The sequence below is a fragment of the Blennius ocellaris genome (assembly GCF_963422515.1).
Source record: "Blennius ocellaris genome assembly, chromosome: 4".
Lineage (NCBI taxonomy): Eukaryota > Metazoa > Chordata > Actinopteri > Blenniiformes > Blenniidae > Blennius > Blennius ocellaris.
The window spans coordinates 5,316,235-5,335,059 of record NC_137653.1 but is presented as its reverse complement, the minus strand read 5'-3'; the positions used below and the strand labels follow the sequence as shown (position 1 = coordinate 5,335,059).

Below are 18,825 nucleotides of genomic sequence, written 5' to 3'. Positions count from 1 at the left end.
GTTTGTTTCTCTGTCTGTGAGGGGAAAAAAAACGTTAAGTAGCATTTGAGTTGACAGGTTTTTGAGAGTGCTAAAGTGCTGAAATAGGGGTTTTTTTTTTCTTTTATTATCATTTCACTGTATGTATTTTTGCTTTTTCCCTGGACAGATGCTCCCACTGGAGGATACTGAGTCAGCATAAGGAAACTGCTGACATGTGATTCAAGTTCTCTTACAAATGACTTACACTACTCTTAATGAAAACAACATAAAAACAGATATATATGATACACTAACAATATTCTCTGTCTCGAGAAAAAAAAAACCTTCAATTTATTACGTATGACTGTGAAAGGAGACTGAGATTAAACCATTCCTGTATTACACACAGTGGGGATCAGAAGGTTTATTGGCTCTGAAAATGAAACACTGATCTTAGCAGAAGTCATTTTATTGACGCTGTGCTGAGGTATTAACTCTGATTTCGTGCTTTGATGAAATATTGACAAGCAAATCTTTACTGCCAAGGACTCTCAAGGGACCATAACAAAAGATAATGGGAGGCGTGATTTTATAACACAACATGTAGGGCATATCTGAAGGTGCATGTGTTCCTTTCCTAACATTTGCACTGGCGCCCTTGAATCTTTGCAAAAAAAATGTGAATTCATTATTTACACCTTCTCTTTTTATCAAATCTCGTCTTATGTGTTGGTTTCTTTACGCGAGTCTCTCACCGGCCGTCGTCTAATCCAACGCAAACATTGGAGCCGATCCCTGTGGAGGCCTTGTTCACTCCCACCTCCGTTTCCTCTGTCGGAGAAGGTTCTGGCACATAATCCAGACATCGGACAGCAGAGCCTACCTGCAGGCTCTTTACAGCCCTCGGCGTGATCCTGTTGAGAGAAAATATCTCTATGTGCCCTTGAGAACCTTCTCCACCAGCCGCTACCTGTAGGGAGAGAAAAGTAAGAAAAAGGTTGAAACCTTATGTTAACATGTGCCAACACGCTGAATCATAACGCCACGGTCAATATAGTGAACAGAGAGAAGATCCATGCCAGACTTCCTTAGATCATCCTGGCATTGTGTGCTCGCTGTTTTAATCAATTTGTGAAGGCCAGAGGATAATGTGTCTTCGGTTAAACCTGTCAGCAATAGATTCATGGCACAAAAAAAAAGTTAAGGTCAATTATCCTTTCAGACCTTGTCATTTGTAGTCCATGCTGGATTTTTTTTTTTTTAATATCTCTCAGAATGTTAAACACATTATGTAATAGATTCACAATGTCATCTCCAGAACATCAAACAATTCCCGAAACTTCTGCGAGCGTTTCATCAGAAAGAACAGAGAGCCTCTCGTAAGATTCGAGCTGGTTAACAATGAGGGTTTCTGTTTTCAGGAGTTCACGAGATCAAATGAGCGACCTATTGTTGGAGTCAGTTTCTGATAAGATGACAATACAATCGTTTTCAATTAATTAAACCGACGACTGATGATGGCGCGTTCAAGGTCAAACTGACACTCACACACTGTAAATGATTCCCATAATTAGAGTATTTGATGTACTATGCCGCAGAACATATTGAGACGGTCAAATATAGATAAGATATATAGAATGTGTCGTCACAGTCGTGTGACCATGGACAGCCTGCGATTTGTTTTCAGTTTTTCTCTGGTAATTCTCATGAACACTGTCTCATTGCACCTCACAGTGCGACTTGCTGCTACAAGATACAAGGAATGAACAGAAATCAGAGTGAGACAAAGTGCTGCATCAAGACAATAGTTTGGAGATTCTCGAGGAGACAAAGTACTGAACCATATGCACATTCTCTCTCCATTTCCACACCGAGCTGTTTCTCTTTACATAAATGCTACTAGAGCAACTGCTCCATATTCCTTTATTTCCGGAAGGTGCCAGTGGCGTCCCGGGATGACGCAACAGAGGACATTTTTAATCCCAAGGGAAAATTCTCCAATTTAGGACATGATCATTCACAGAGTAGAATTGTGCTGATAAACCGGCTGTTGCAGACAAGTTTCTAAAATGTACCCAGTCGAACTTGCCAAACAAACACAGACGAATTGAAAGTGTGCATGGATTTTCTACCCACAGTCCAAAAACATTAATTTTAAGCAAATTGGTGAGTCTAATTCTGTAGATGGATGGATATATACCATATATTTGACAATGTTAACTTTTTTTTAAAAACACGTTGTATTGTTTCTATTTATCTTTGCGATGGTTTGAAATTTTGATATTGCTCTCAACTATTAATCAAGAGTCACACATTACTAGGTGACCACATACATTCATGACTCCACATGGACTTGTGATGTTTCTCTGATTCAAATGCATTTAGCAATACAGTAGTAAATACAGAGTTAATACTATCAATATTTGGTTCAAATGTGGCTTGAGAGCACAAAACAATTACATTGGCCATAGTTACTGCTGTTCATCGGTTACCCACATAAATATACTGACAATCTGAAACAACTTCAGTTCAAAACTCAATTGTGTTCAATATGTTTACCAGGAAAGCCAAGAAATATCAAAATGTATCTTTGTTTGAAAACAGAAAAGAACCACGACCTGTTCTCTTTTATCCCAACCGATCAACAGATGGGAATATAGACTGTGGCCACTTGACAACAGCTTCAAACAATACATTGAATGTGAATGGATTCACCCAACGAGAGTACTGTTATTGAAAGCACTTTACTACAGTTACTTTCAAAATCCAGCTGGCTTTTAGTCGCTGTTATTTCTACGGGCAACATTTTTACAGCCCAGTATCAACAAAGAAGAACACACCAGCTTAACGTCACGGAAGTTGAAAGCTGGGGGATTTCGGTGGCTCAATTTGGAGTGGGCTTCTATCAATCAACACCTGTAGCTGCATTTCCTTTTTTGAAAAGCGAAAACATGGAATGAAAAAAATATACACTGACCAAAGGCAAAAATAATCTTCGATGTTCTCAAAAGAGGCCACTAATCATAACACGCTTCCCTCGGCGACGGACACCCCACAAGCTAAGTGTCTGCCTCAATGGAAGCTTGATTTCCTGCGTAGCAAAAGTGCACTGGCCGTTCTGTAAGCCTGTCAATGCCAATACTGAGCAAACTCAGTAAGAACAAGCCCTCCAACCCATCTCTGATGCAATTCCAATTAGAGTGGCATTGCCCTCATTCCCAAACAATTAAAGTGCCGAGGGTTTTCAGTATGATTTCATTCGTTATGCCCGTGTGTGTGTGTGTGTGTGTGTGTGTGTGTATGTGAGGTCATGGTTGTTGACACAAATACAATGCCTTTCCTGGAAAAAGAAACACAGCTGCCTCCTGCATGAGACCAAAGATTTATTCTCCGTATGAATCACATCGTGTGAATGTGACATGAGCTAAATATAGTCCTTAGCTCTTCTCCTCCATGCTCACCCTTATTTGCATGCAATCATTTGTTTGATTTGTATCAGCGTGCAGGATCTGGACAGGAGCGATCCTTTGGGCTTTTGAGAATGAGCCAGAACAAATAATGGTCTGTTGCACAGGGTGAAAAGAAGATAGGAGGGACTTATCTCGCAGCGAGGAACTCAAAAAAAAAAAAAAAGAAGCTATGTTTAAAAGAGAGTGTGGAGGTGGAGCCAGAAGCACAGACCCCTCATCCAAGCTCCTATATGCAATTTATACATTGCCATGTTCATTTGAACTCCTAAAAACACCACTATCTCTGAAAAGTGAACTCTCTCTCTCTCTCTCTGTCTCGTTTTTTGGGGGGTTTTTTTTGTTGTTGCAGATATTCATTAAAAACAGTGTCGTGACTAAGACATTACTACTTATTTAAAAGAGTAGATATCTAGAGCTGAGCCCCAGACAGATTCTTTGCCCGGGAGCAGCACAAACTTCCTGAACAGTAAATGCACTGCCAACATTAATTAGATTGCCGTGGATGCAGCGAGGAAACATGGGAGAATAGTCATGATAACGCACTCTGCTCAATTGCGTTCGCCGCATTAGCAATCCAAAACCACAGGTCACAAGATAATTTGTTTTGCCCTGAAATTGTGCTATTTAAGTTTTACCGTTACTGATTCACGCTAGAAATTGCTAAGTTAGTGAATAGGTGCACACAACACAAGAGGAAAAGTACGAAGTCGGTAAAAAAAAAGAAAAGAAAAAAAAGTGGAACAAGGAAGGTGAAGGAAAACATGGGAACACTGGGGTATCAGGCTGATTAGACACAATGTCATTACTCTGATCAAAGCACGCAGAAATCCCCAGAGCCCATCTCACTTTAATATGATTAGTGTCATCCGTTATTTGACAAGCCTGCCAGGGAGGTAGAACCAACCGGGGGTGGGAACGTTCAGCCACTAATTATTCTTTCTGGATCTGCAGGCCTTCACGATTTTATTTCATTTTATTTTATTTCTTTCCCTTCAGTTTGTGCTCTCATTGCATGTTGGACTGGATGTTTATGTAACGATTACTGTGCTGGAAAAAGGTCAGGTGCGCTTTGTGGTCGAGTTCCACTTACATCTGAGTCAGCAGGGAGCGCAGAGGAAAGTCATTAATGAGATTATAGTCTGAATAAAACAAGCAAACAATCCCAAGTTCGAATTCATAATAGCCCACATTTTTGTTCAGATTATTAAAAATATTCGTTTTTCATCATGAGACAGAACAAACTTTTTGGGCTTATTTAATAGTCATGTCAAAATGCTGACATGTAAATAATACATAAGGAGCAATAATTCATTAGAACAGATTTTGTCTCAGCTTTCAGCCACAGCCTGGTATTTCACTCACCTTTCACAGTCTACAATCCTTTTATGTGTTGTTTCATTTCAGTAGTTCCAAAGCTTGATTGAAATCTAGCCAGCATAGAATTACGAACAAGCACACGCACACAATCTAAAATATTTCAGACTCCGAAAAAATGTAATCAGGTGAATCTGTCTTCTACAAGATAGAATAAAAAAAAGATACAAAAAAAATACAAAATAAGATTTTTTTTTAAAGAATAAGAAGCAATTTTGTTTCACAGAAGTTAAAAACAAACCAATGTGTTTCATATCTTTGACATAGGTTTAGTCCCTACTTTGTTTTACATTTTGAAAGCTACAGTTAGTCATGATATACAGCCTGCAGCCGGTGCCCCTGTCATAATTCAGCTTTTGTCACACAGCATTTTATATCACTCTTAATTGACAGGCCATGAAATTACTGTATTTTATTGAGTTTGTTGATCTTTCAGGACTCCACAATTCCTCTTCACATACTCTGGTCAGCTGTGCTCTTTGCTGACATAATAGTGACTTTCTGACAAGCACAAACACCCCCTGGCACACAAAACAAGCTACAGTAGCCACTATTGAGGGGCGATAGAAAGATAGCTCCCCCCTTGAGAGTTCTGCTAAAAGTTTAAAACAATTGTGGGTGTTCTTGTCGCCCTCCCCTCCATTCAGCCTCTAAACAACTTCTGCTGCCATGCAGCCGGTCAAAGAATACTAAAGACATGAGAGTTTCTCGCAAGCCTTTACAAGCTGCACACGATGCATCTGCAGTGTCGAGACGCTGCAACACTGGCACTTCAAACAGGCGCAAGCTGTTTTAGGTCTTCATTAACACTCTGTATTTCTGTCATGTTTTATACATCACAGTAACATATATATGCAGTTAACAGCGGATGGGACTATGTTTAGTCCTCATAGATACGCGCAAGTAAAGATATACTGAAACCTTTTTGAAGTCTTTGCTCTGACGACCCTTCACATTCTATCTTGGTGGTGTAACCGACTCATCTCGCAGACAGTCCACCATTGTTTCTCCAAATGTTTTGGGAATACAAGGTTCAAGGCATTTACGTTATCTGTGCTTGCACTCCAAAAGAAGCTAAAAGTTAGAGCAGCCTGTGCCGTGATCTCACAGGACTCTAAATGCCACCATGGTCTCTTTTCCTCATCTGAGTGAGCATCCAGTCTTTTACAGAACAGCAGCACAGAAGCAATTAAATCGGAGACACTGAGGCATACCTTGTGTATTAGAGGGACCTGGACTTGATTTAGCCACCTTTTAGTTCAAAGGAGGATTACCTGATTAATTACTCACCTTCTCAAAAAAAAAAGGATGCGAGCAAAAATTGAAACTTTAAGATTAATAGCAGATTCCCTGCATCACCCCCCCCCCCCCCCCCCCCCCCCCCCCCATTTGAATCTACCCTTCTCTCAACATGCAGCTGAATTCCCACAAATCCGGGAATGGTGATGTGATTGTCTCGCTGCACAATTTGCCCCACTCATCATAAAACACTCTTCCGCAGCTCCCTTTATGCTGAATTAATTCAGTTTTGTGGTGACATTTTACAGGGAAAAATGTTTTGCATGACTTTCTTGCAGCCTTCCACAATCTATTCTTGTTCTCTCTCTCTCTGTCTCTCTGTCTCTGTCTCTCTTAAAAGGAATATGAACATCATGAAGAAAGGGCATTTAAATGGTCATGGTAATTGTTCAAAAAGCTCAATTTAGCAGGAACATTTTAGTCATTTGACACTGAACTGAGTGTGTATGCAAGGATGCATATAGACTGACGACATGCATGTGTGTGTTCATAAAAACAAATTACTTACCCAGAGGTAGCCTTGAGGTAAGGAGGTACTCGCTGCAGAGAAACCCAGCAATGCACAGTGTACGGGGTTGTGGAGGGCAGCTTCCAGCTTGAAAAGAAATGATTAATGTGGATTAATATTCACAATGCAAACTGCTTTGATGCATTGCATGTATAGTGAATCTGTGTATCACTATAACAACAAGTTTATTTTCTTCTGATAGCGTAGCAGCACAATAAAATGTGTTTCAAATACTCAATTCCAATTACATTTACATATGTGTCGCGACTGACACTGAGATCTGATCAGGGTCTGATCTCATTTCCAGCTGACAACACCTTTGGAGATTGCTTTCTGAAGAAAAAGCAAACTTGAGAAAAGAAAAAGAAAATACAAAGAAGGACGAAGAAGAATAGAAGTAGACGCCTGCCATCCGTGAAGCTGCAGTACTCAGAGCTCGTTGTCTTGCTTTTTGAATTGAGAGGAAAAGACATCTTCCACCGCTGGAAGGCCAAAGACGAAAGCAGAGAATGCTGACTTATGCAGCTGCTTTTATTTCAGCTGTTGTCACGGTCACCACTGTCCATGAGACTATATGGAGGCAGAAACGGTGTTGGGACCGATGTCACACTATGTATCTGGAATCTTTACAGAGAATGATTGTCAATAAAACTGATATAATACATATAAAACAGTCAAGCTTTTAGAAACACCTTTTCATTCTGGTCCATGGACCCTACTGGAATACAAGAAATAATAATAATAATAATAATAATAATAATAATAATAATAATTTAATTGGCAGGGATATGAAACACATCAGGACACACAAAAATGTAATCGATATCGATACTCTAAACACAACAGGAAGTCAGCTAGTTGGCATGAACTGTGAAATTCTCGTGTTGACAGGGCAAATCCAGAGCTTGAAAAGTTGACCTCTATATACAACAGACCTTCCAGATGACCAACGACAGCCCTAAAGGTACAACCAACGACAGAATGGATGAATGAATCAATGACAGCGGACAAAAGATTGTTTGAAAATGTATGCATTTCACTGGTTTCAGACATTGCGGGGGCAAAATGGCTCCACAGCGCCACCTACAAACTTGAAAAGATTCATGTCCAATCGGTGGTTTCACACTCTGACGTACTCCAAACCTCAGCAACCACCACGGTCCAACGTGCATGGGTGCTGCTTGCAGCTTTATTGATCACTCTCACTGAAGAGATCAAAACTATGAATGAACAAAAATGGAATTATGTGATAAACAAGTCAAAACACTTGTGAAACGTGTGAAATAAGTCAAAGCCCATTTTATATTTTAGGTTCTTCAAAGAGAGAAAGAGAGAGAGCCTGACAGCACCAATGTATCCCTGATCATGTCCAGATATGAATTGTCCACTTCGAGCAGTACATTAACTACATTAACACCCATCTTCAATCACCCATGCTTCAAAGACCCACCATTGATAATCAAACTGACAACTGATTTATTTATGTCCCTGCAAAAAGATTTACAATGGGAGTCCAAATTTAAGATTTACGAATGAAACAAGAAAATGTACTTCAAGATGATGGCTTACCAATGATAGTACTTAAGCTGCAAATACTAGGGACTGAAAAAACTCCCGCATTTCAATTTCCACCGTCAAAACAAATGTGTCATCATGACGCACAGCAGAAAGCCTGGTTACAAGCCGCTTGGTACAGCCAGGCATGCAGAAGCAGAGAGACGTCAAAACATGGAGAGTTCAAATACCACTTCATCCTTTCAGTGTGGAGTTTGGATGTTTTCAACTGGTCTAGAAGAGTTTTCCAGTTCCAGATTCATTGGTGACTGTAAAATGGTTGTAGGTGTAATCCTGTGTCTGTGGCTCTATGTGTAAGATGTGCAATAGCCGGAAGAACTGAAGACCGAGCCTCATGACCTCAGGCTTTGAATACATTTCACCTTTCATCAGAAAGTCTTCATCATCACATGAACTGATGAAGCCTTTTGGTTACTCCCCAGGCGAGTATCTGGGGTGTCTGGGATGTGTTCTCCTTTTCACCCCATGTCAGCTGGTATAGGCTTCTTTCCCTATTACATTTCCTCAGTGGTCGTATTGCAAAGTTAAGATGTCTCCCTGTTTCAAAACACACCAATCTAAAAAATGGATTATTACCATTAAGTTTCTGAAAAGTTCACACTGAACCATTTTTCTGAATCAAGTGTGTCAGAGTGAGGTGTCCATAAATGAACAGCGCCACGTAACACATAGGAAATGTCAAGAAAGCCTTTCCATTTTCAGTTTCTGTCCAGATGGTGGTGATTATACCATTGATGCAGTAAATTTTTGATGCATCCTAATTTTTCTCACACTGAAATGCACAGATTGTTGAGTGAAAAGACACATATGATTTGTGGCACTTTCCTGGAATTAAAATTGGTCAGATCTAGGAATATATAGGGGAGTCCAAAAGATGGACATATTGAGCTGAGGCAGTGACATCAACTGTCGCTCATCAATAAAAAATAAAATCTTTCACTAATAGGAAAAAAATGCACAGTATATATCTGTATTTCTTCAACATATAGCAGCCTTGCTTGTCGGACAATGAGCGATTGAGGTCGTCGTTACAGAGGCTTTCTGATTGGGTGCTAAACACGCTGCTCTTTCAACCAGAAATCCGTCTGCTTGGGAACGATGATTATTTTGGTGTATGGCGGCTGAGAGAGGGCCATGTGACAGACGGACTCGCTAATTGTGTGTTGTCAGGGTGATTGGGGGAGGGAGGAGGATAGGTGGGCTGGAAAAGGGGGAAGAGTGAGGGAAAGTGAGGAGAGTGTCAGCGATGAGAGCTGCACGTCTTTACCTGTCGTCCTCCATGGCTGCAAGCATCAATCACAGGTAATTTATAGCCACCCTTGGCCAATACCCTCCCTCTTCTCTCTCTTGTAGGTTGTGTTTGTAAACACCAAACAAAGGAGGACGCTGGCCACAACGCCACTCTCCTCATCTGCACCGCAAGGCTATTTCTCCACTCCCTTGTATCTGTCTCCATTTATTCAGATTCACTCCACAGATGAGTCGCTCTTCCTCTCGATCAATCTTTCAGTCCCACTTTACCATTTCTCTGTTCTGTCGTTACGGCTTCTTCTTCTTCTTCTTTTTTTTTTTTGTTAAATGTCTGCGCCTTTTCCACTGTCTTTGTCTTTTCCCCCCACTTTCTCCTTCTGCTAGCCTTCCATCAAGTGCTGTGAAATGTTTTTTGAGAAGTAATTAAGGGGCAGTCATAATAGGTGTCCATATGGAGGCCCCGTGGTTAAGGGAAAGAGGGAGGTAGGGGGGGGGGACCAGAGGGACTTTAACACAGTCCTGGCAGTTCAGTGACGGACAGATTTTTATCAGTCACCTGAGATTTAGAAGCATTGTGGAGCAGTTTTCTCAGGCCCAGACTGCTTTGTATGTTAACACATGGCACAGTCTGTCTGGCATTACAAATAGGATATGTTCATGGCACCGGAGCAGTCGCATAATGATTTCATAAAGCATTCAAAGGCAGGAATGTGCACGGAGATCATTCAGATAGAGGGTTGACGTGTAAATGAGGAGAATTGTTAATGAGACATCCGCCATTTGAAAAATCTGACGCCTACTCTAAAAACCATATTTAAAGAGTATTGTATGAGTAATGAGCTACTTGCTAATGACACCCTATTACGCTTAACAATACTAAACAGCACGTCTTTCCAGAGAGAACATTATCAAATCCAGACAATCGTGCAATAATTAGCATCGGGCATATTTTACAAATTCGGGTGGGTATGAAGCAACATTTTGCATGAGAAGAGCTCACAGGGCTTTAAAATGCGCCGATACTGAGGCGAGGATGGATTCCCTTCCCATTGAAGTGCAGACAGTGACTGTGATCAATACAGTAAACCACTGGTCCACTTATTGACCTCCCTTAAACAGCCGATGGAAAAAGAGCACGGGCGAGCACAACAACAAAGCCTGTGAGATCATTTCCACCTGTGAATGTGCAAATTATATCGACAGACACAAAGGAAATGTGGACCTACAGCAATGACCATATCACTAGCAATCCCAATGCTAATACGGTATCAGTGAGGCCCCATTTAAAAATCAATGAAACATCCAAGCTTTTTTCGAAGTCTATTGTCAGTCTTGTTTGTGCCACCTCGGTGTGTGTGTGTGTGTGTGTAGAGTAAAAGTTGAGGAGCTGGAGCTATTCCCCAGCGTCGGGGCAGGATGAGAGAGGAAGGTGAGACTGTAAGCCAGCTGAGGGAGGTTTGATGGAGGACGTCGGGGAACGTGGGGCGGAAAAGGGAGGAAATGGGCAGGTGATTAAAGCTAATTAAAGCGAGATTTGTTGATGTGATGAGAGGGCAGCCTCCCAGCTGCTGGTTACCAATGACCCAATGGTCGACATAGAGTCCGCCCCACCCATCACCCCAAGAGGTTCACCAGCCCATATGCTGATTCCAGGTGGCAACAGCTAGTACAAGAGTATCCGCTGGTTTTTTGTAATTTATTTTTAATGCAAGACGATGTTACGACCTGTGTAATTACATGCATTCCCGCTAAAGAGTATAAATGACGCCGTTGATTGTAATTGTCTTTCAACATTTATCTCTTCACATTGCTAAAGCTTCTGGTACTGCATGTCAACAACTGTGACTACCACTAGTTACCGGTAGTGGTCTAGTATCGAAGGGCAGGTTTTTAATGATTCATGTGATTCACTGTCACACTGTCAAAGCAGTCCCCCCCTTGGTGAGGATGACTTTCCCAAATCCAATTAATGTTGTTTTACCTCCTAAGGCTATTCAGGTGCAATATTCCTCTGTAAACACAGTGAATTTTGCTCTCAGATATGTAGGATATTTATCACACACGAGAATTGTGACGCCGCCGTCCAAAAAGGGTCCGTGTCTCATATTCACCAGGGGCCTATAATGTTATCAGTGATGAGCCACGCTGCAGCCGACATTGTTTGGCTGCCCCCATGCTTATGTAATATATTCGCTTTATTGGAAAGAGTCTTTTATAGTCACTTATGAAATATTGCCTTACGTGAAACTCCCGACCACACATTTTCGGACTATTCAAAAGTGGTAAAAAAAAAAAAAGAAGAAGAAAGAAAGAAAAGTGTTTCAAAATACTGCAATGTATAGCCTGCTAAAAATCTAAAAAACTAATATTATCTCCATGAATGGCATGAATACAGAGAAATGGCTGCAGTATATTAGACCCAGGGAAAGAAAATATGCCTGCACTTTTTTCTTTAATTCTATAGTCACACTGCCTTCCCCCAATTCCACATACCAACAATCTTTTACACGCACTAACAAGCACTAATAGAAAACTTCCACTGTTTATTAACTGGTAATTGACTGGTGCTGGCGCTCCCTCCCCACTGCAGCCTCACTGCCTAAGGCTACAGGCAGTACGGCCGCTCAGTGAATCGCCAGTCAACCAGAAATTACTTACATCCAGAGCAGTGCTACAGGTAATGCACACTAAACAAAACCGCTACTATTTGAGATTTTGCTCATGCTGAGATTATCAAAAAGGTGAGCCTGGAGAGGGACTTTTCTTCTCTGCCAACATATATATGAGGATACGGAGCTTGTTAACAATGGTTTGTTTTCATTTGACCTTAAATGTCACGGTGGGCCCTGAAGTGTGACGGGAATGACTCATATGGCAGATGCTCCCTCATGTTTGAAGACCTGACCTTGTTATTGATTCCCGACAAAAATTGTTAAAACACTATTTCCGTACTATGCAATATGGCTGCACTTGAACGCATGAAACATCACAGTATGGCTCTATTATCTTCCCCATGACAGATATAAGAAAATGAGCGGCGGATGCGAAATCCACTAAATAAAAGTAATACACAAAGAGAAAAAAAAAAAGATTATGAGAAACAAACATAGACCGCCTCTCCTCAAAGATCTACTAAACTAATAAAACAGATGGCGAGAGTGAAAATTAACTAACAAGGTGCTGCCTAACAACTGTTCAGTGAAGATGATTGACTGGTGAAAGCAAGAAGGAGGGGAAGACCACCAGAGACAAGTTTCCATGTGCAGCAGTAAAAGCAACAACCGCTTTCTAAGGCAAAGTCACAGGCTTACAGAGCCAATACAAATAACTCGATGAACAGGTTGGGTGACTTTAATGGCACAACAAACTATGAATATGCATTCGCTTTCTTTATTCAATAATTCATTTGTTGATCAGCAGAGGGGAAATAAATGTCACAGTGCTGTTGATCCTTTGCAATGAGTTTGAAGTTCCAAAGTAAATCAGCATGATGGTTGTGTGCACATCACAAACACTTAGTACTGCTGTACGTTAGTGACATGATTTCATTGTCCAGAAATAGTAAATTTGGCATTTTGCCTTGCTCATCAGGGTTTAACAGTGCTGGCTGTGTTTTTAAAAGACGTTTATTATCTTGTACTAGCTGGTTTGGGCCAGTTTAAGGTATTGAAAAATAGCAATGAGTTTCCGGTACTAATGACTTTATACTATAATGCCATTACTTAAAAAAAAAGCTTGAGGAGTAGAAGCTGCAACAAAACAGCTGAGATAAAGTGTCAACGGCTGCAGACACATAAATAAATAAATAAAATAAATAAAAACATGCTAACACTTGTGATAAATCATTGCTGCGGCAAGTGGATGCAACCACATGTTTAAGTTACACACCAATGGAGCTTAGCGAAATGTTAACTGTGAAAACAACAGTCTTGGTTAATACTAGTGATATGAACCAGTGAGCAGCATGAAGAGAAAGAAAGCAGCAGATTACCATATACATCAAAAGTAACAAGTACATTGTGAACAGTAATAGTTGCTGCGTTACTATTTTCAGAATGTGAATCAGGCATGAAAACATGAACTCATTGTTAAAATGTGTGGTGCCATACAGTATTTCTTTAAACAAACCACGGGCTTTAATCGTGTTGTCATCGCCTCTTTTTACTAAATAAGAAAATGGGAGTAAAACAGAAAGGTTATTTGAAGGACTCAAAGGCTCAAGAGAACAACTATAGGATAAGCTAAGAAGCCGTGACGTGATGTGCCAATGACTTGTAGAAAAGCACACATCAATGATGCAACCATATGAGAACAGCAAATGCTTGTTTGCTCATGATCCATATTCCAATACATCACACGCTCTAATGAACTTAATACAGAAGGACAACAGGATCAAAGCTGAAACTTGCTTCATGTTATGATTTCATGAGCGAGATGTCACCCTGTGATTTAAATTCCATCAGCATCTACGCACACAGATCAAAGGGCCAACCACCTGCTGTGCTGGCAGGCCTGGGTTACACCCAGAATATTCAAAGTCATTCCAAGACAATGAGATTAAACCATCTGCACGAGAAGGCTGAGTCGACAGCCTGATCTTTAACTCTTCATAGGGCCGCATTAGGTCCTCTAGAGGTGGCTAGGTCTCACGGAATAAACCATATGGCTATCAGCTTATTATTAAAACTGGCTCAGGACATTTTCCTCAATTTAATAACCACTGTCTGTACAGTAATGATTCCCTGTCTCCTCCGGCTGAGCCACAGATCATATCAGTAATAAGGGGAATGAAGTTGGAGAGAGGTTTAGCATATCGCTGCTTCGAGCCACAGCCTGACATTGGTAGGACATTACAAACTCATATTCATAACTCGGCTGAGATTTTCTTCCTCGTGTCCTTCACTGCTCCTAGCCGAACGATTGCAACACGCCTAACAAATGTGATGCAAATACGCTGTGTCGCCATGCCCCCTCTGCGCACGCACGCACGCACACACGCACACACACACCGCCGACACCCGCGGCCATGGCAGCTCCAACGCCGGATGAAAGCAGCGTACTGCCCCTGCATTAATAGGTTCAAAAGAGGACTACAGGCCAAAAACTTCTCTGTGTAGTCAATCACTTCCTCCATCTTTTCTCCTTCCCTTTTTGCCAGAGACAGGAGACATCCGCACTGGGCCCGGACAAGCTTCGGATGAGCGATCTTTACCCACCTCAAAGACAGAAACTGACACAACAGTTTGTCAACATGAGGTCCGAAATAAAACCCTGGGCACAAGAGTGGACAAGGCTTTCTATAATCCTTGATATCAGATGGCAGGAAACACAGAACAAAGGGAGCCGTGGCGCCAGCTCAGTCCGAGCCATGTGGTAGCTGCAGCTACTTCTGCCAAGAAAGCTCTGCACATCAAGGAGCACCTCCTGAATATGAATCTGCCCCTTACAGTCCTTGGATGCTGATTCTACGGTGGCCTGTTTGGCACAACATGAGACACACACACACACACACACACACACACTCATCACAGATGTTGCACAAATAATAATCTTCCTGTCCAAGCAACACACTTCAGATCCCCTCTCTTAGAATTCCGTATTTTGATATTTCTTAAATAAATACACTCTTCAATAGTTTGGATGAATCAGCCTACAACCTTTTTTTTTTTTTTTCCCCATAATCACAAGAAACAAAGACCAAGTCTCCTTGAACGAGATTCAACACACAGTAATTAAAGTAAGTGGACACATTGATAAATAACTTAAATGCTAAATGGAAAGTTGAGACTTGCATCTACTTCAAAAAGAAGGAGAAGGTAAAAGCAACTCGTCCTTAAAGCTCTTAACACTGGCCAACAACAATAAATTAGACAGCATTTAGAATGGGAGTTGTGGATGTCTTGAAAGCAAGTAGCAGGAAGACTAATTAGCCGAGCAGAGAATAAGGAGAGAAGATATCCCCGCAACAGACAAGACGCGTTTGGCACAATAGGAAATCAAAGAGGAGAGAGGGCTTTCTTCCCTTTCCTTTTGAATTGATGCAGTTTTTGCCTATCGTCCCCTCCACATTGATGCATAATCACAGAGGAAGAATGTGACCAAATTAGCACATTTAGCAGATCTGCAGGATTTCCCTTCTGGGTACATAATTTGTTCCTGCATGCTATCTTGACAAGTACAGAGTGAGCAGAAACCCAGGGCAAGAGGAGAAGAAGAAGAAGTCTACTCAGAGGCATTGCTAGAGTGTCTATGATTCCCTGTAATTAGTATGTTAACTGTCACAGCAACAGATCAGGCTCTTCGCAAATGACCTCTATTGTCAAGTGGAGGGTGCGGCTAACCCTTTCATGAAGGCACAGGCACTGTGCTGCCCTCTGTTGGGAAAGAAGGTAACAGTGTAAAGAATACAGGTTTAGCTGCAATCTCTTTTGGTTACAGCTCTAATCGTGAACTTCTTGTAAAGTATACCGTAACATTTTGAGATACTGTGACGTGTGTACAAGCAGGAGGTGTGGAGGAAAGGGATGCATGTCTTTTTTTCCTTGTTATTTTTCAGACGAAAACGTCATAAAAACTGGAAGGTAAAGCAAATATTTATTTTACTGTCCGCCCAGTATTACATTGGGTTACATCTTGAGCCCTAGAGTTTGAGGGACCCAAGTTTGAATGCTTATGCAACAATGGTGCTCGGAGCCACTGAAAATCCAAGTTTATGAAAGCCGCAAAAAAAGTGGAGGACTTTTTTAAAACCGTCGTGATACGCTGCTACTCCTCGTGTGTGCCACAGCAGCAGTAAACACTTCTCCTGCACATGCACAAATACATGGACAACAACAACTTGCGGCAGCAATCCAACTTGGTCGTCTGTCCATACAAACGTCCACGTACTCGCCACTGTCAATGGTTATAGCGTATGGATTTCTGCACGCAAGTGTCTCTGATTTCAATATAAAACAAATAAACATCGAACACCATATATACAGAAAAAAATACTGGAATTTGATGTCAAACTACTGTGATTATATTTTTTATGGGGTGATATTTTGTGTGTCAGTCCAGACCAAAAAAAACATCAGTTTTGAGAAAGCATTTAATTGCACAGTGAAAGAGCCCATTCTGCGGTGTATGTGACAATAAACCTCCTGAAAATGAATTTAGCCTACAGACAAGATAAAACTATGGAAATGTATAACTTATTTTATAAGGTTTTAGGATAAACAATTTAAGAACTTTATGTCTCACTAAAAAATGTACATAATATATGCAATAAAAACAGACTAAGAAACAAAATTAAACTAAGCTTGTGTAACGGCAGCAACAGTTATAGGTTGTGGGGCATATTACCTTTTTCAATATAAAAGCCTCTGACGCCCATAAACAAACACAATACGCTACCAAATTATCCTAACAATACCGTGTTCATATCACTCATAGGATGCCGGGCATTAAACCAAAAACGACTACTGTTTCAAGCACATGTTGTCGACACTGCCTCCCCAAAAGTTTAGAACACAGATATATACAAAGATGTGTTTTCTTGAAGTGAAGTACTGCTAATCACCAGGAGTAGATAATCCATCCAGAACTCACACCCCGGTCCTATCAATACAGCACAAATTGAAATTTCTAAATCCTTTTCACCATCCCTGTTCCAGTAAATTAATTAAAAGCTTAGGTACGCATGATGTGATGATGACATGATTATGCTAACATACTGGTGCTAACGCACACCCTTGGGTATTTGCATTTCAAATCGCATACATCAGTAACTTTGCTGTCGACTCTGGCAGCGCTGTGCTGGACAACAAGTGGCAGTGGGAAATGGTAGTAACTTCTGTCTGAATTCACATGAAAAACAAAAACGTTCATTGCAGCATTTGGAACGGTACAAAATTGGTATTATGGGCCTCGTTTTATAACATTTTGTCAATTCACTTGGCTCGTCTCAATTTTTCCCAAGTGTGTGTGTGTGTGTGTGTGTGTGTAAAATTTCATAAAAGCACGTGCCTATCGCCAGCTACTTAACTCTGCACATGTCAGAATAAAGTACAAACTTTCATCGTCTCCATCTCCGCCTCTGTGGGTAGTCCATCTGCTTTTGTTTTTTTTGTTTTTTTGTTTTTAACTTCGGCCTCAAATAATTGTGAAGAAAACACAGCTGTCAGTTGCTACTTTTCCCTCCTTTGAAATTACTTTCCAATCATCATGTGAGAGGAACAAACCGAAATCCAACTGCTGCTCAGCCGTTACGAAGTCCAGATTCAACAAAAAGAAAGAAAGAAAAAAAAAAAAGATCGACCTCCGCACGCTTGTGGTACACTCGCCAACATGTTGGAAACTGTCACAACTCCCCCAGAGTTGTTCTTCCTGAACGGCGAAGTCTGACTCCTGCCCTGACCTCACAGAGCTGCGCCTCTTTGATCGGGAATGTTAAGCAGTCTGAAGCGGTGTGCTGTCACCGCCCCCCGTATCTGTGGCAGTGACGGGTTTGGTGTAACTGAGGCTGAGGTGGGTTTTTTTTTGTTTTTTTTGCTGAGCTGAGCCACAGTGACCAGAAGGGCCAAATCGTATCGGCAGTAACGACAGGTCTGCTGTGATCCAGCTTCACGCGGAGAAATTAGATTGACGCTTCCTCCTGCTTTCTTATGTTCCGCATGCTAAAAGCTCCTTTGCCCCTCTTTTAACTAAGAGGTTAAGCAGCAGCGGTATGTTTTATAAAGAGGAGAGAACTTCACGACAAGTGGAGGGGTGTCAAACATAAGTCCCGTGGGCCACAGCTGGCCTGTGAAAACCAACATTATGGCGGCCAAACCACTGTGCAAATCGTGGAAAGCGAACACAACAATGAGAATTAATATTGGTGATGCTGCCATGAAAGCTATTGAACTACTATTAACCTCAAAGCCATGCTGTTTGTAAAGAGAGTTATTAAAAACATGCGCAATCCAACAGCGACAAGAGAAGTTATTTGGAACATTTCACTGTATTTTGCAGTGGAATGCATCATTAAAATTGGCTTTATGTTGAGATTGTAGCAATTGTTGGGAGTAATTGTTTGGTTTACCAAAAATACAGTATAGGCACTTTCATCATTCATAGTCTGTGCTACAACAAAGGAAAGCTTTAAAGTTTAAATTTAAAGGTTATTATGGCACTATTTTACCTGGCCGCCCCACTCGAGATGAAACGGGGCCGTATTTTTCCCCTGGTCTAAAAGAATGTAGGTTTTTCTCCAACAAGGTACAATAACTCAGGAAACATCTTATTCTGCACAAATCCTAGCAATTGCACATAAAGAGGAAAGTATCAATTCCTGCTTAAGAGTATAGATGCGTTACAACTACACCAACTGTAAAAGAGCCCAAAATTAAATAAGCCATGTTATCA

The 18,825-nt window shown here is 41.1% G+C and overlaps 1 protein-coding gene across 2 annotated transcripts in view; it reads right to left on the bottom strand.

Moving 5' to 3' along the window:
• arhgef10la (Rho guanine nucleotide exchange factor (GEF) 10-like a) overlaps positions 1–18,825 on the bottom strand; it is a 125,688-nt gene that overhangs the window by 19,619 nt on the left and 87,244 nt on the right. For both annotated transcript variants that reach the window (XM_080494940.1, XM_080494941.1), the window contains 2 exons: positions 6,613–6,699; positions 717–931 (listed from right to left, as the gene is read on the bottom strand). In XM_080494940.1, the coding sequence (XP_080351066.1) occupies positions 717–931; positions 6,613–6,699 (302 nt within the window). The remainder of the gene's footprint in view (positions 1–716; positions 932–6,612; positions 6,700–18,825) is intronic.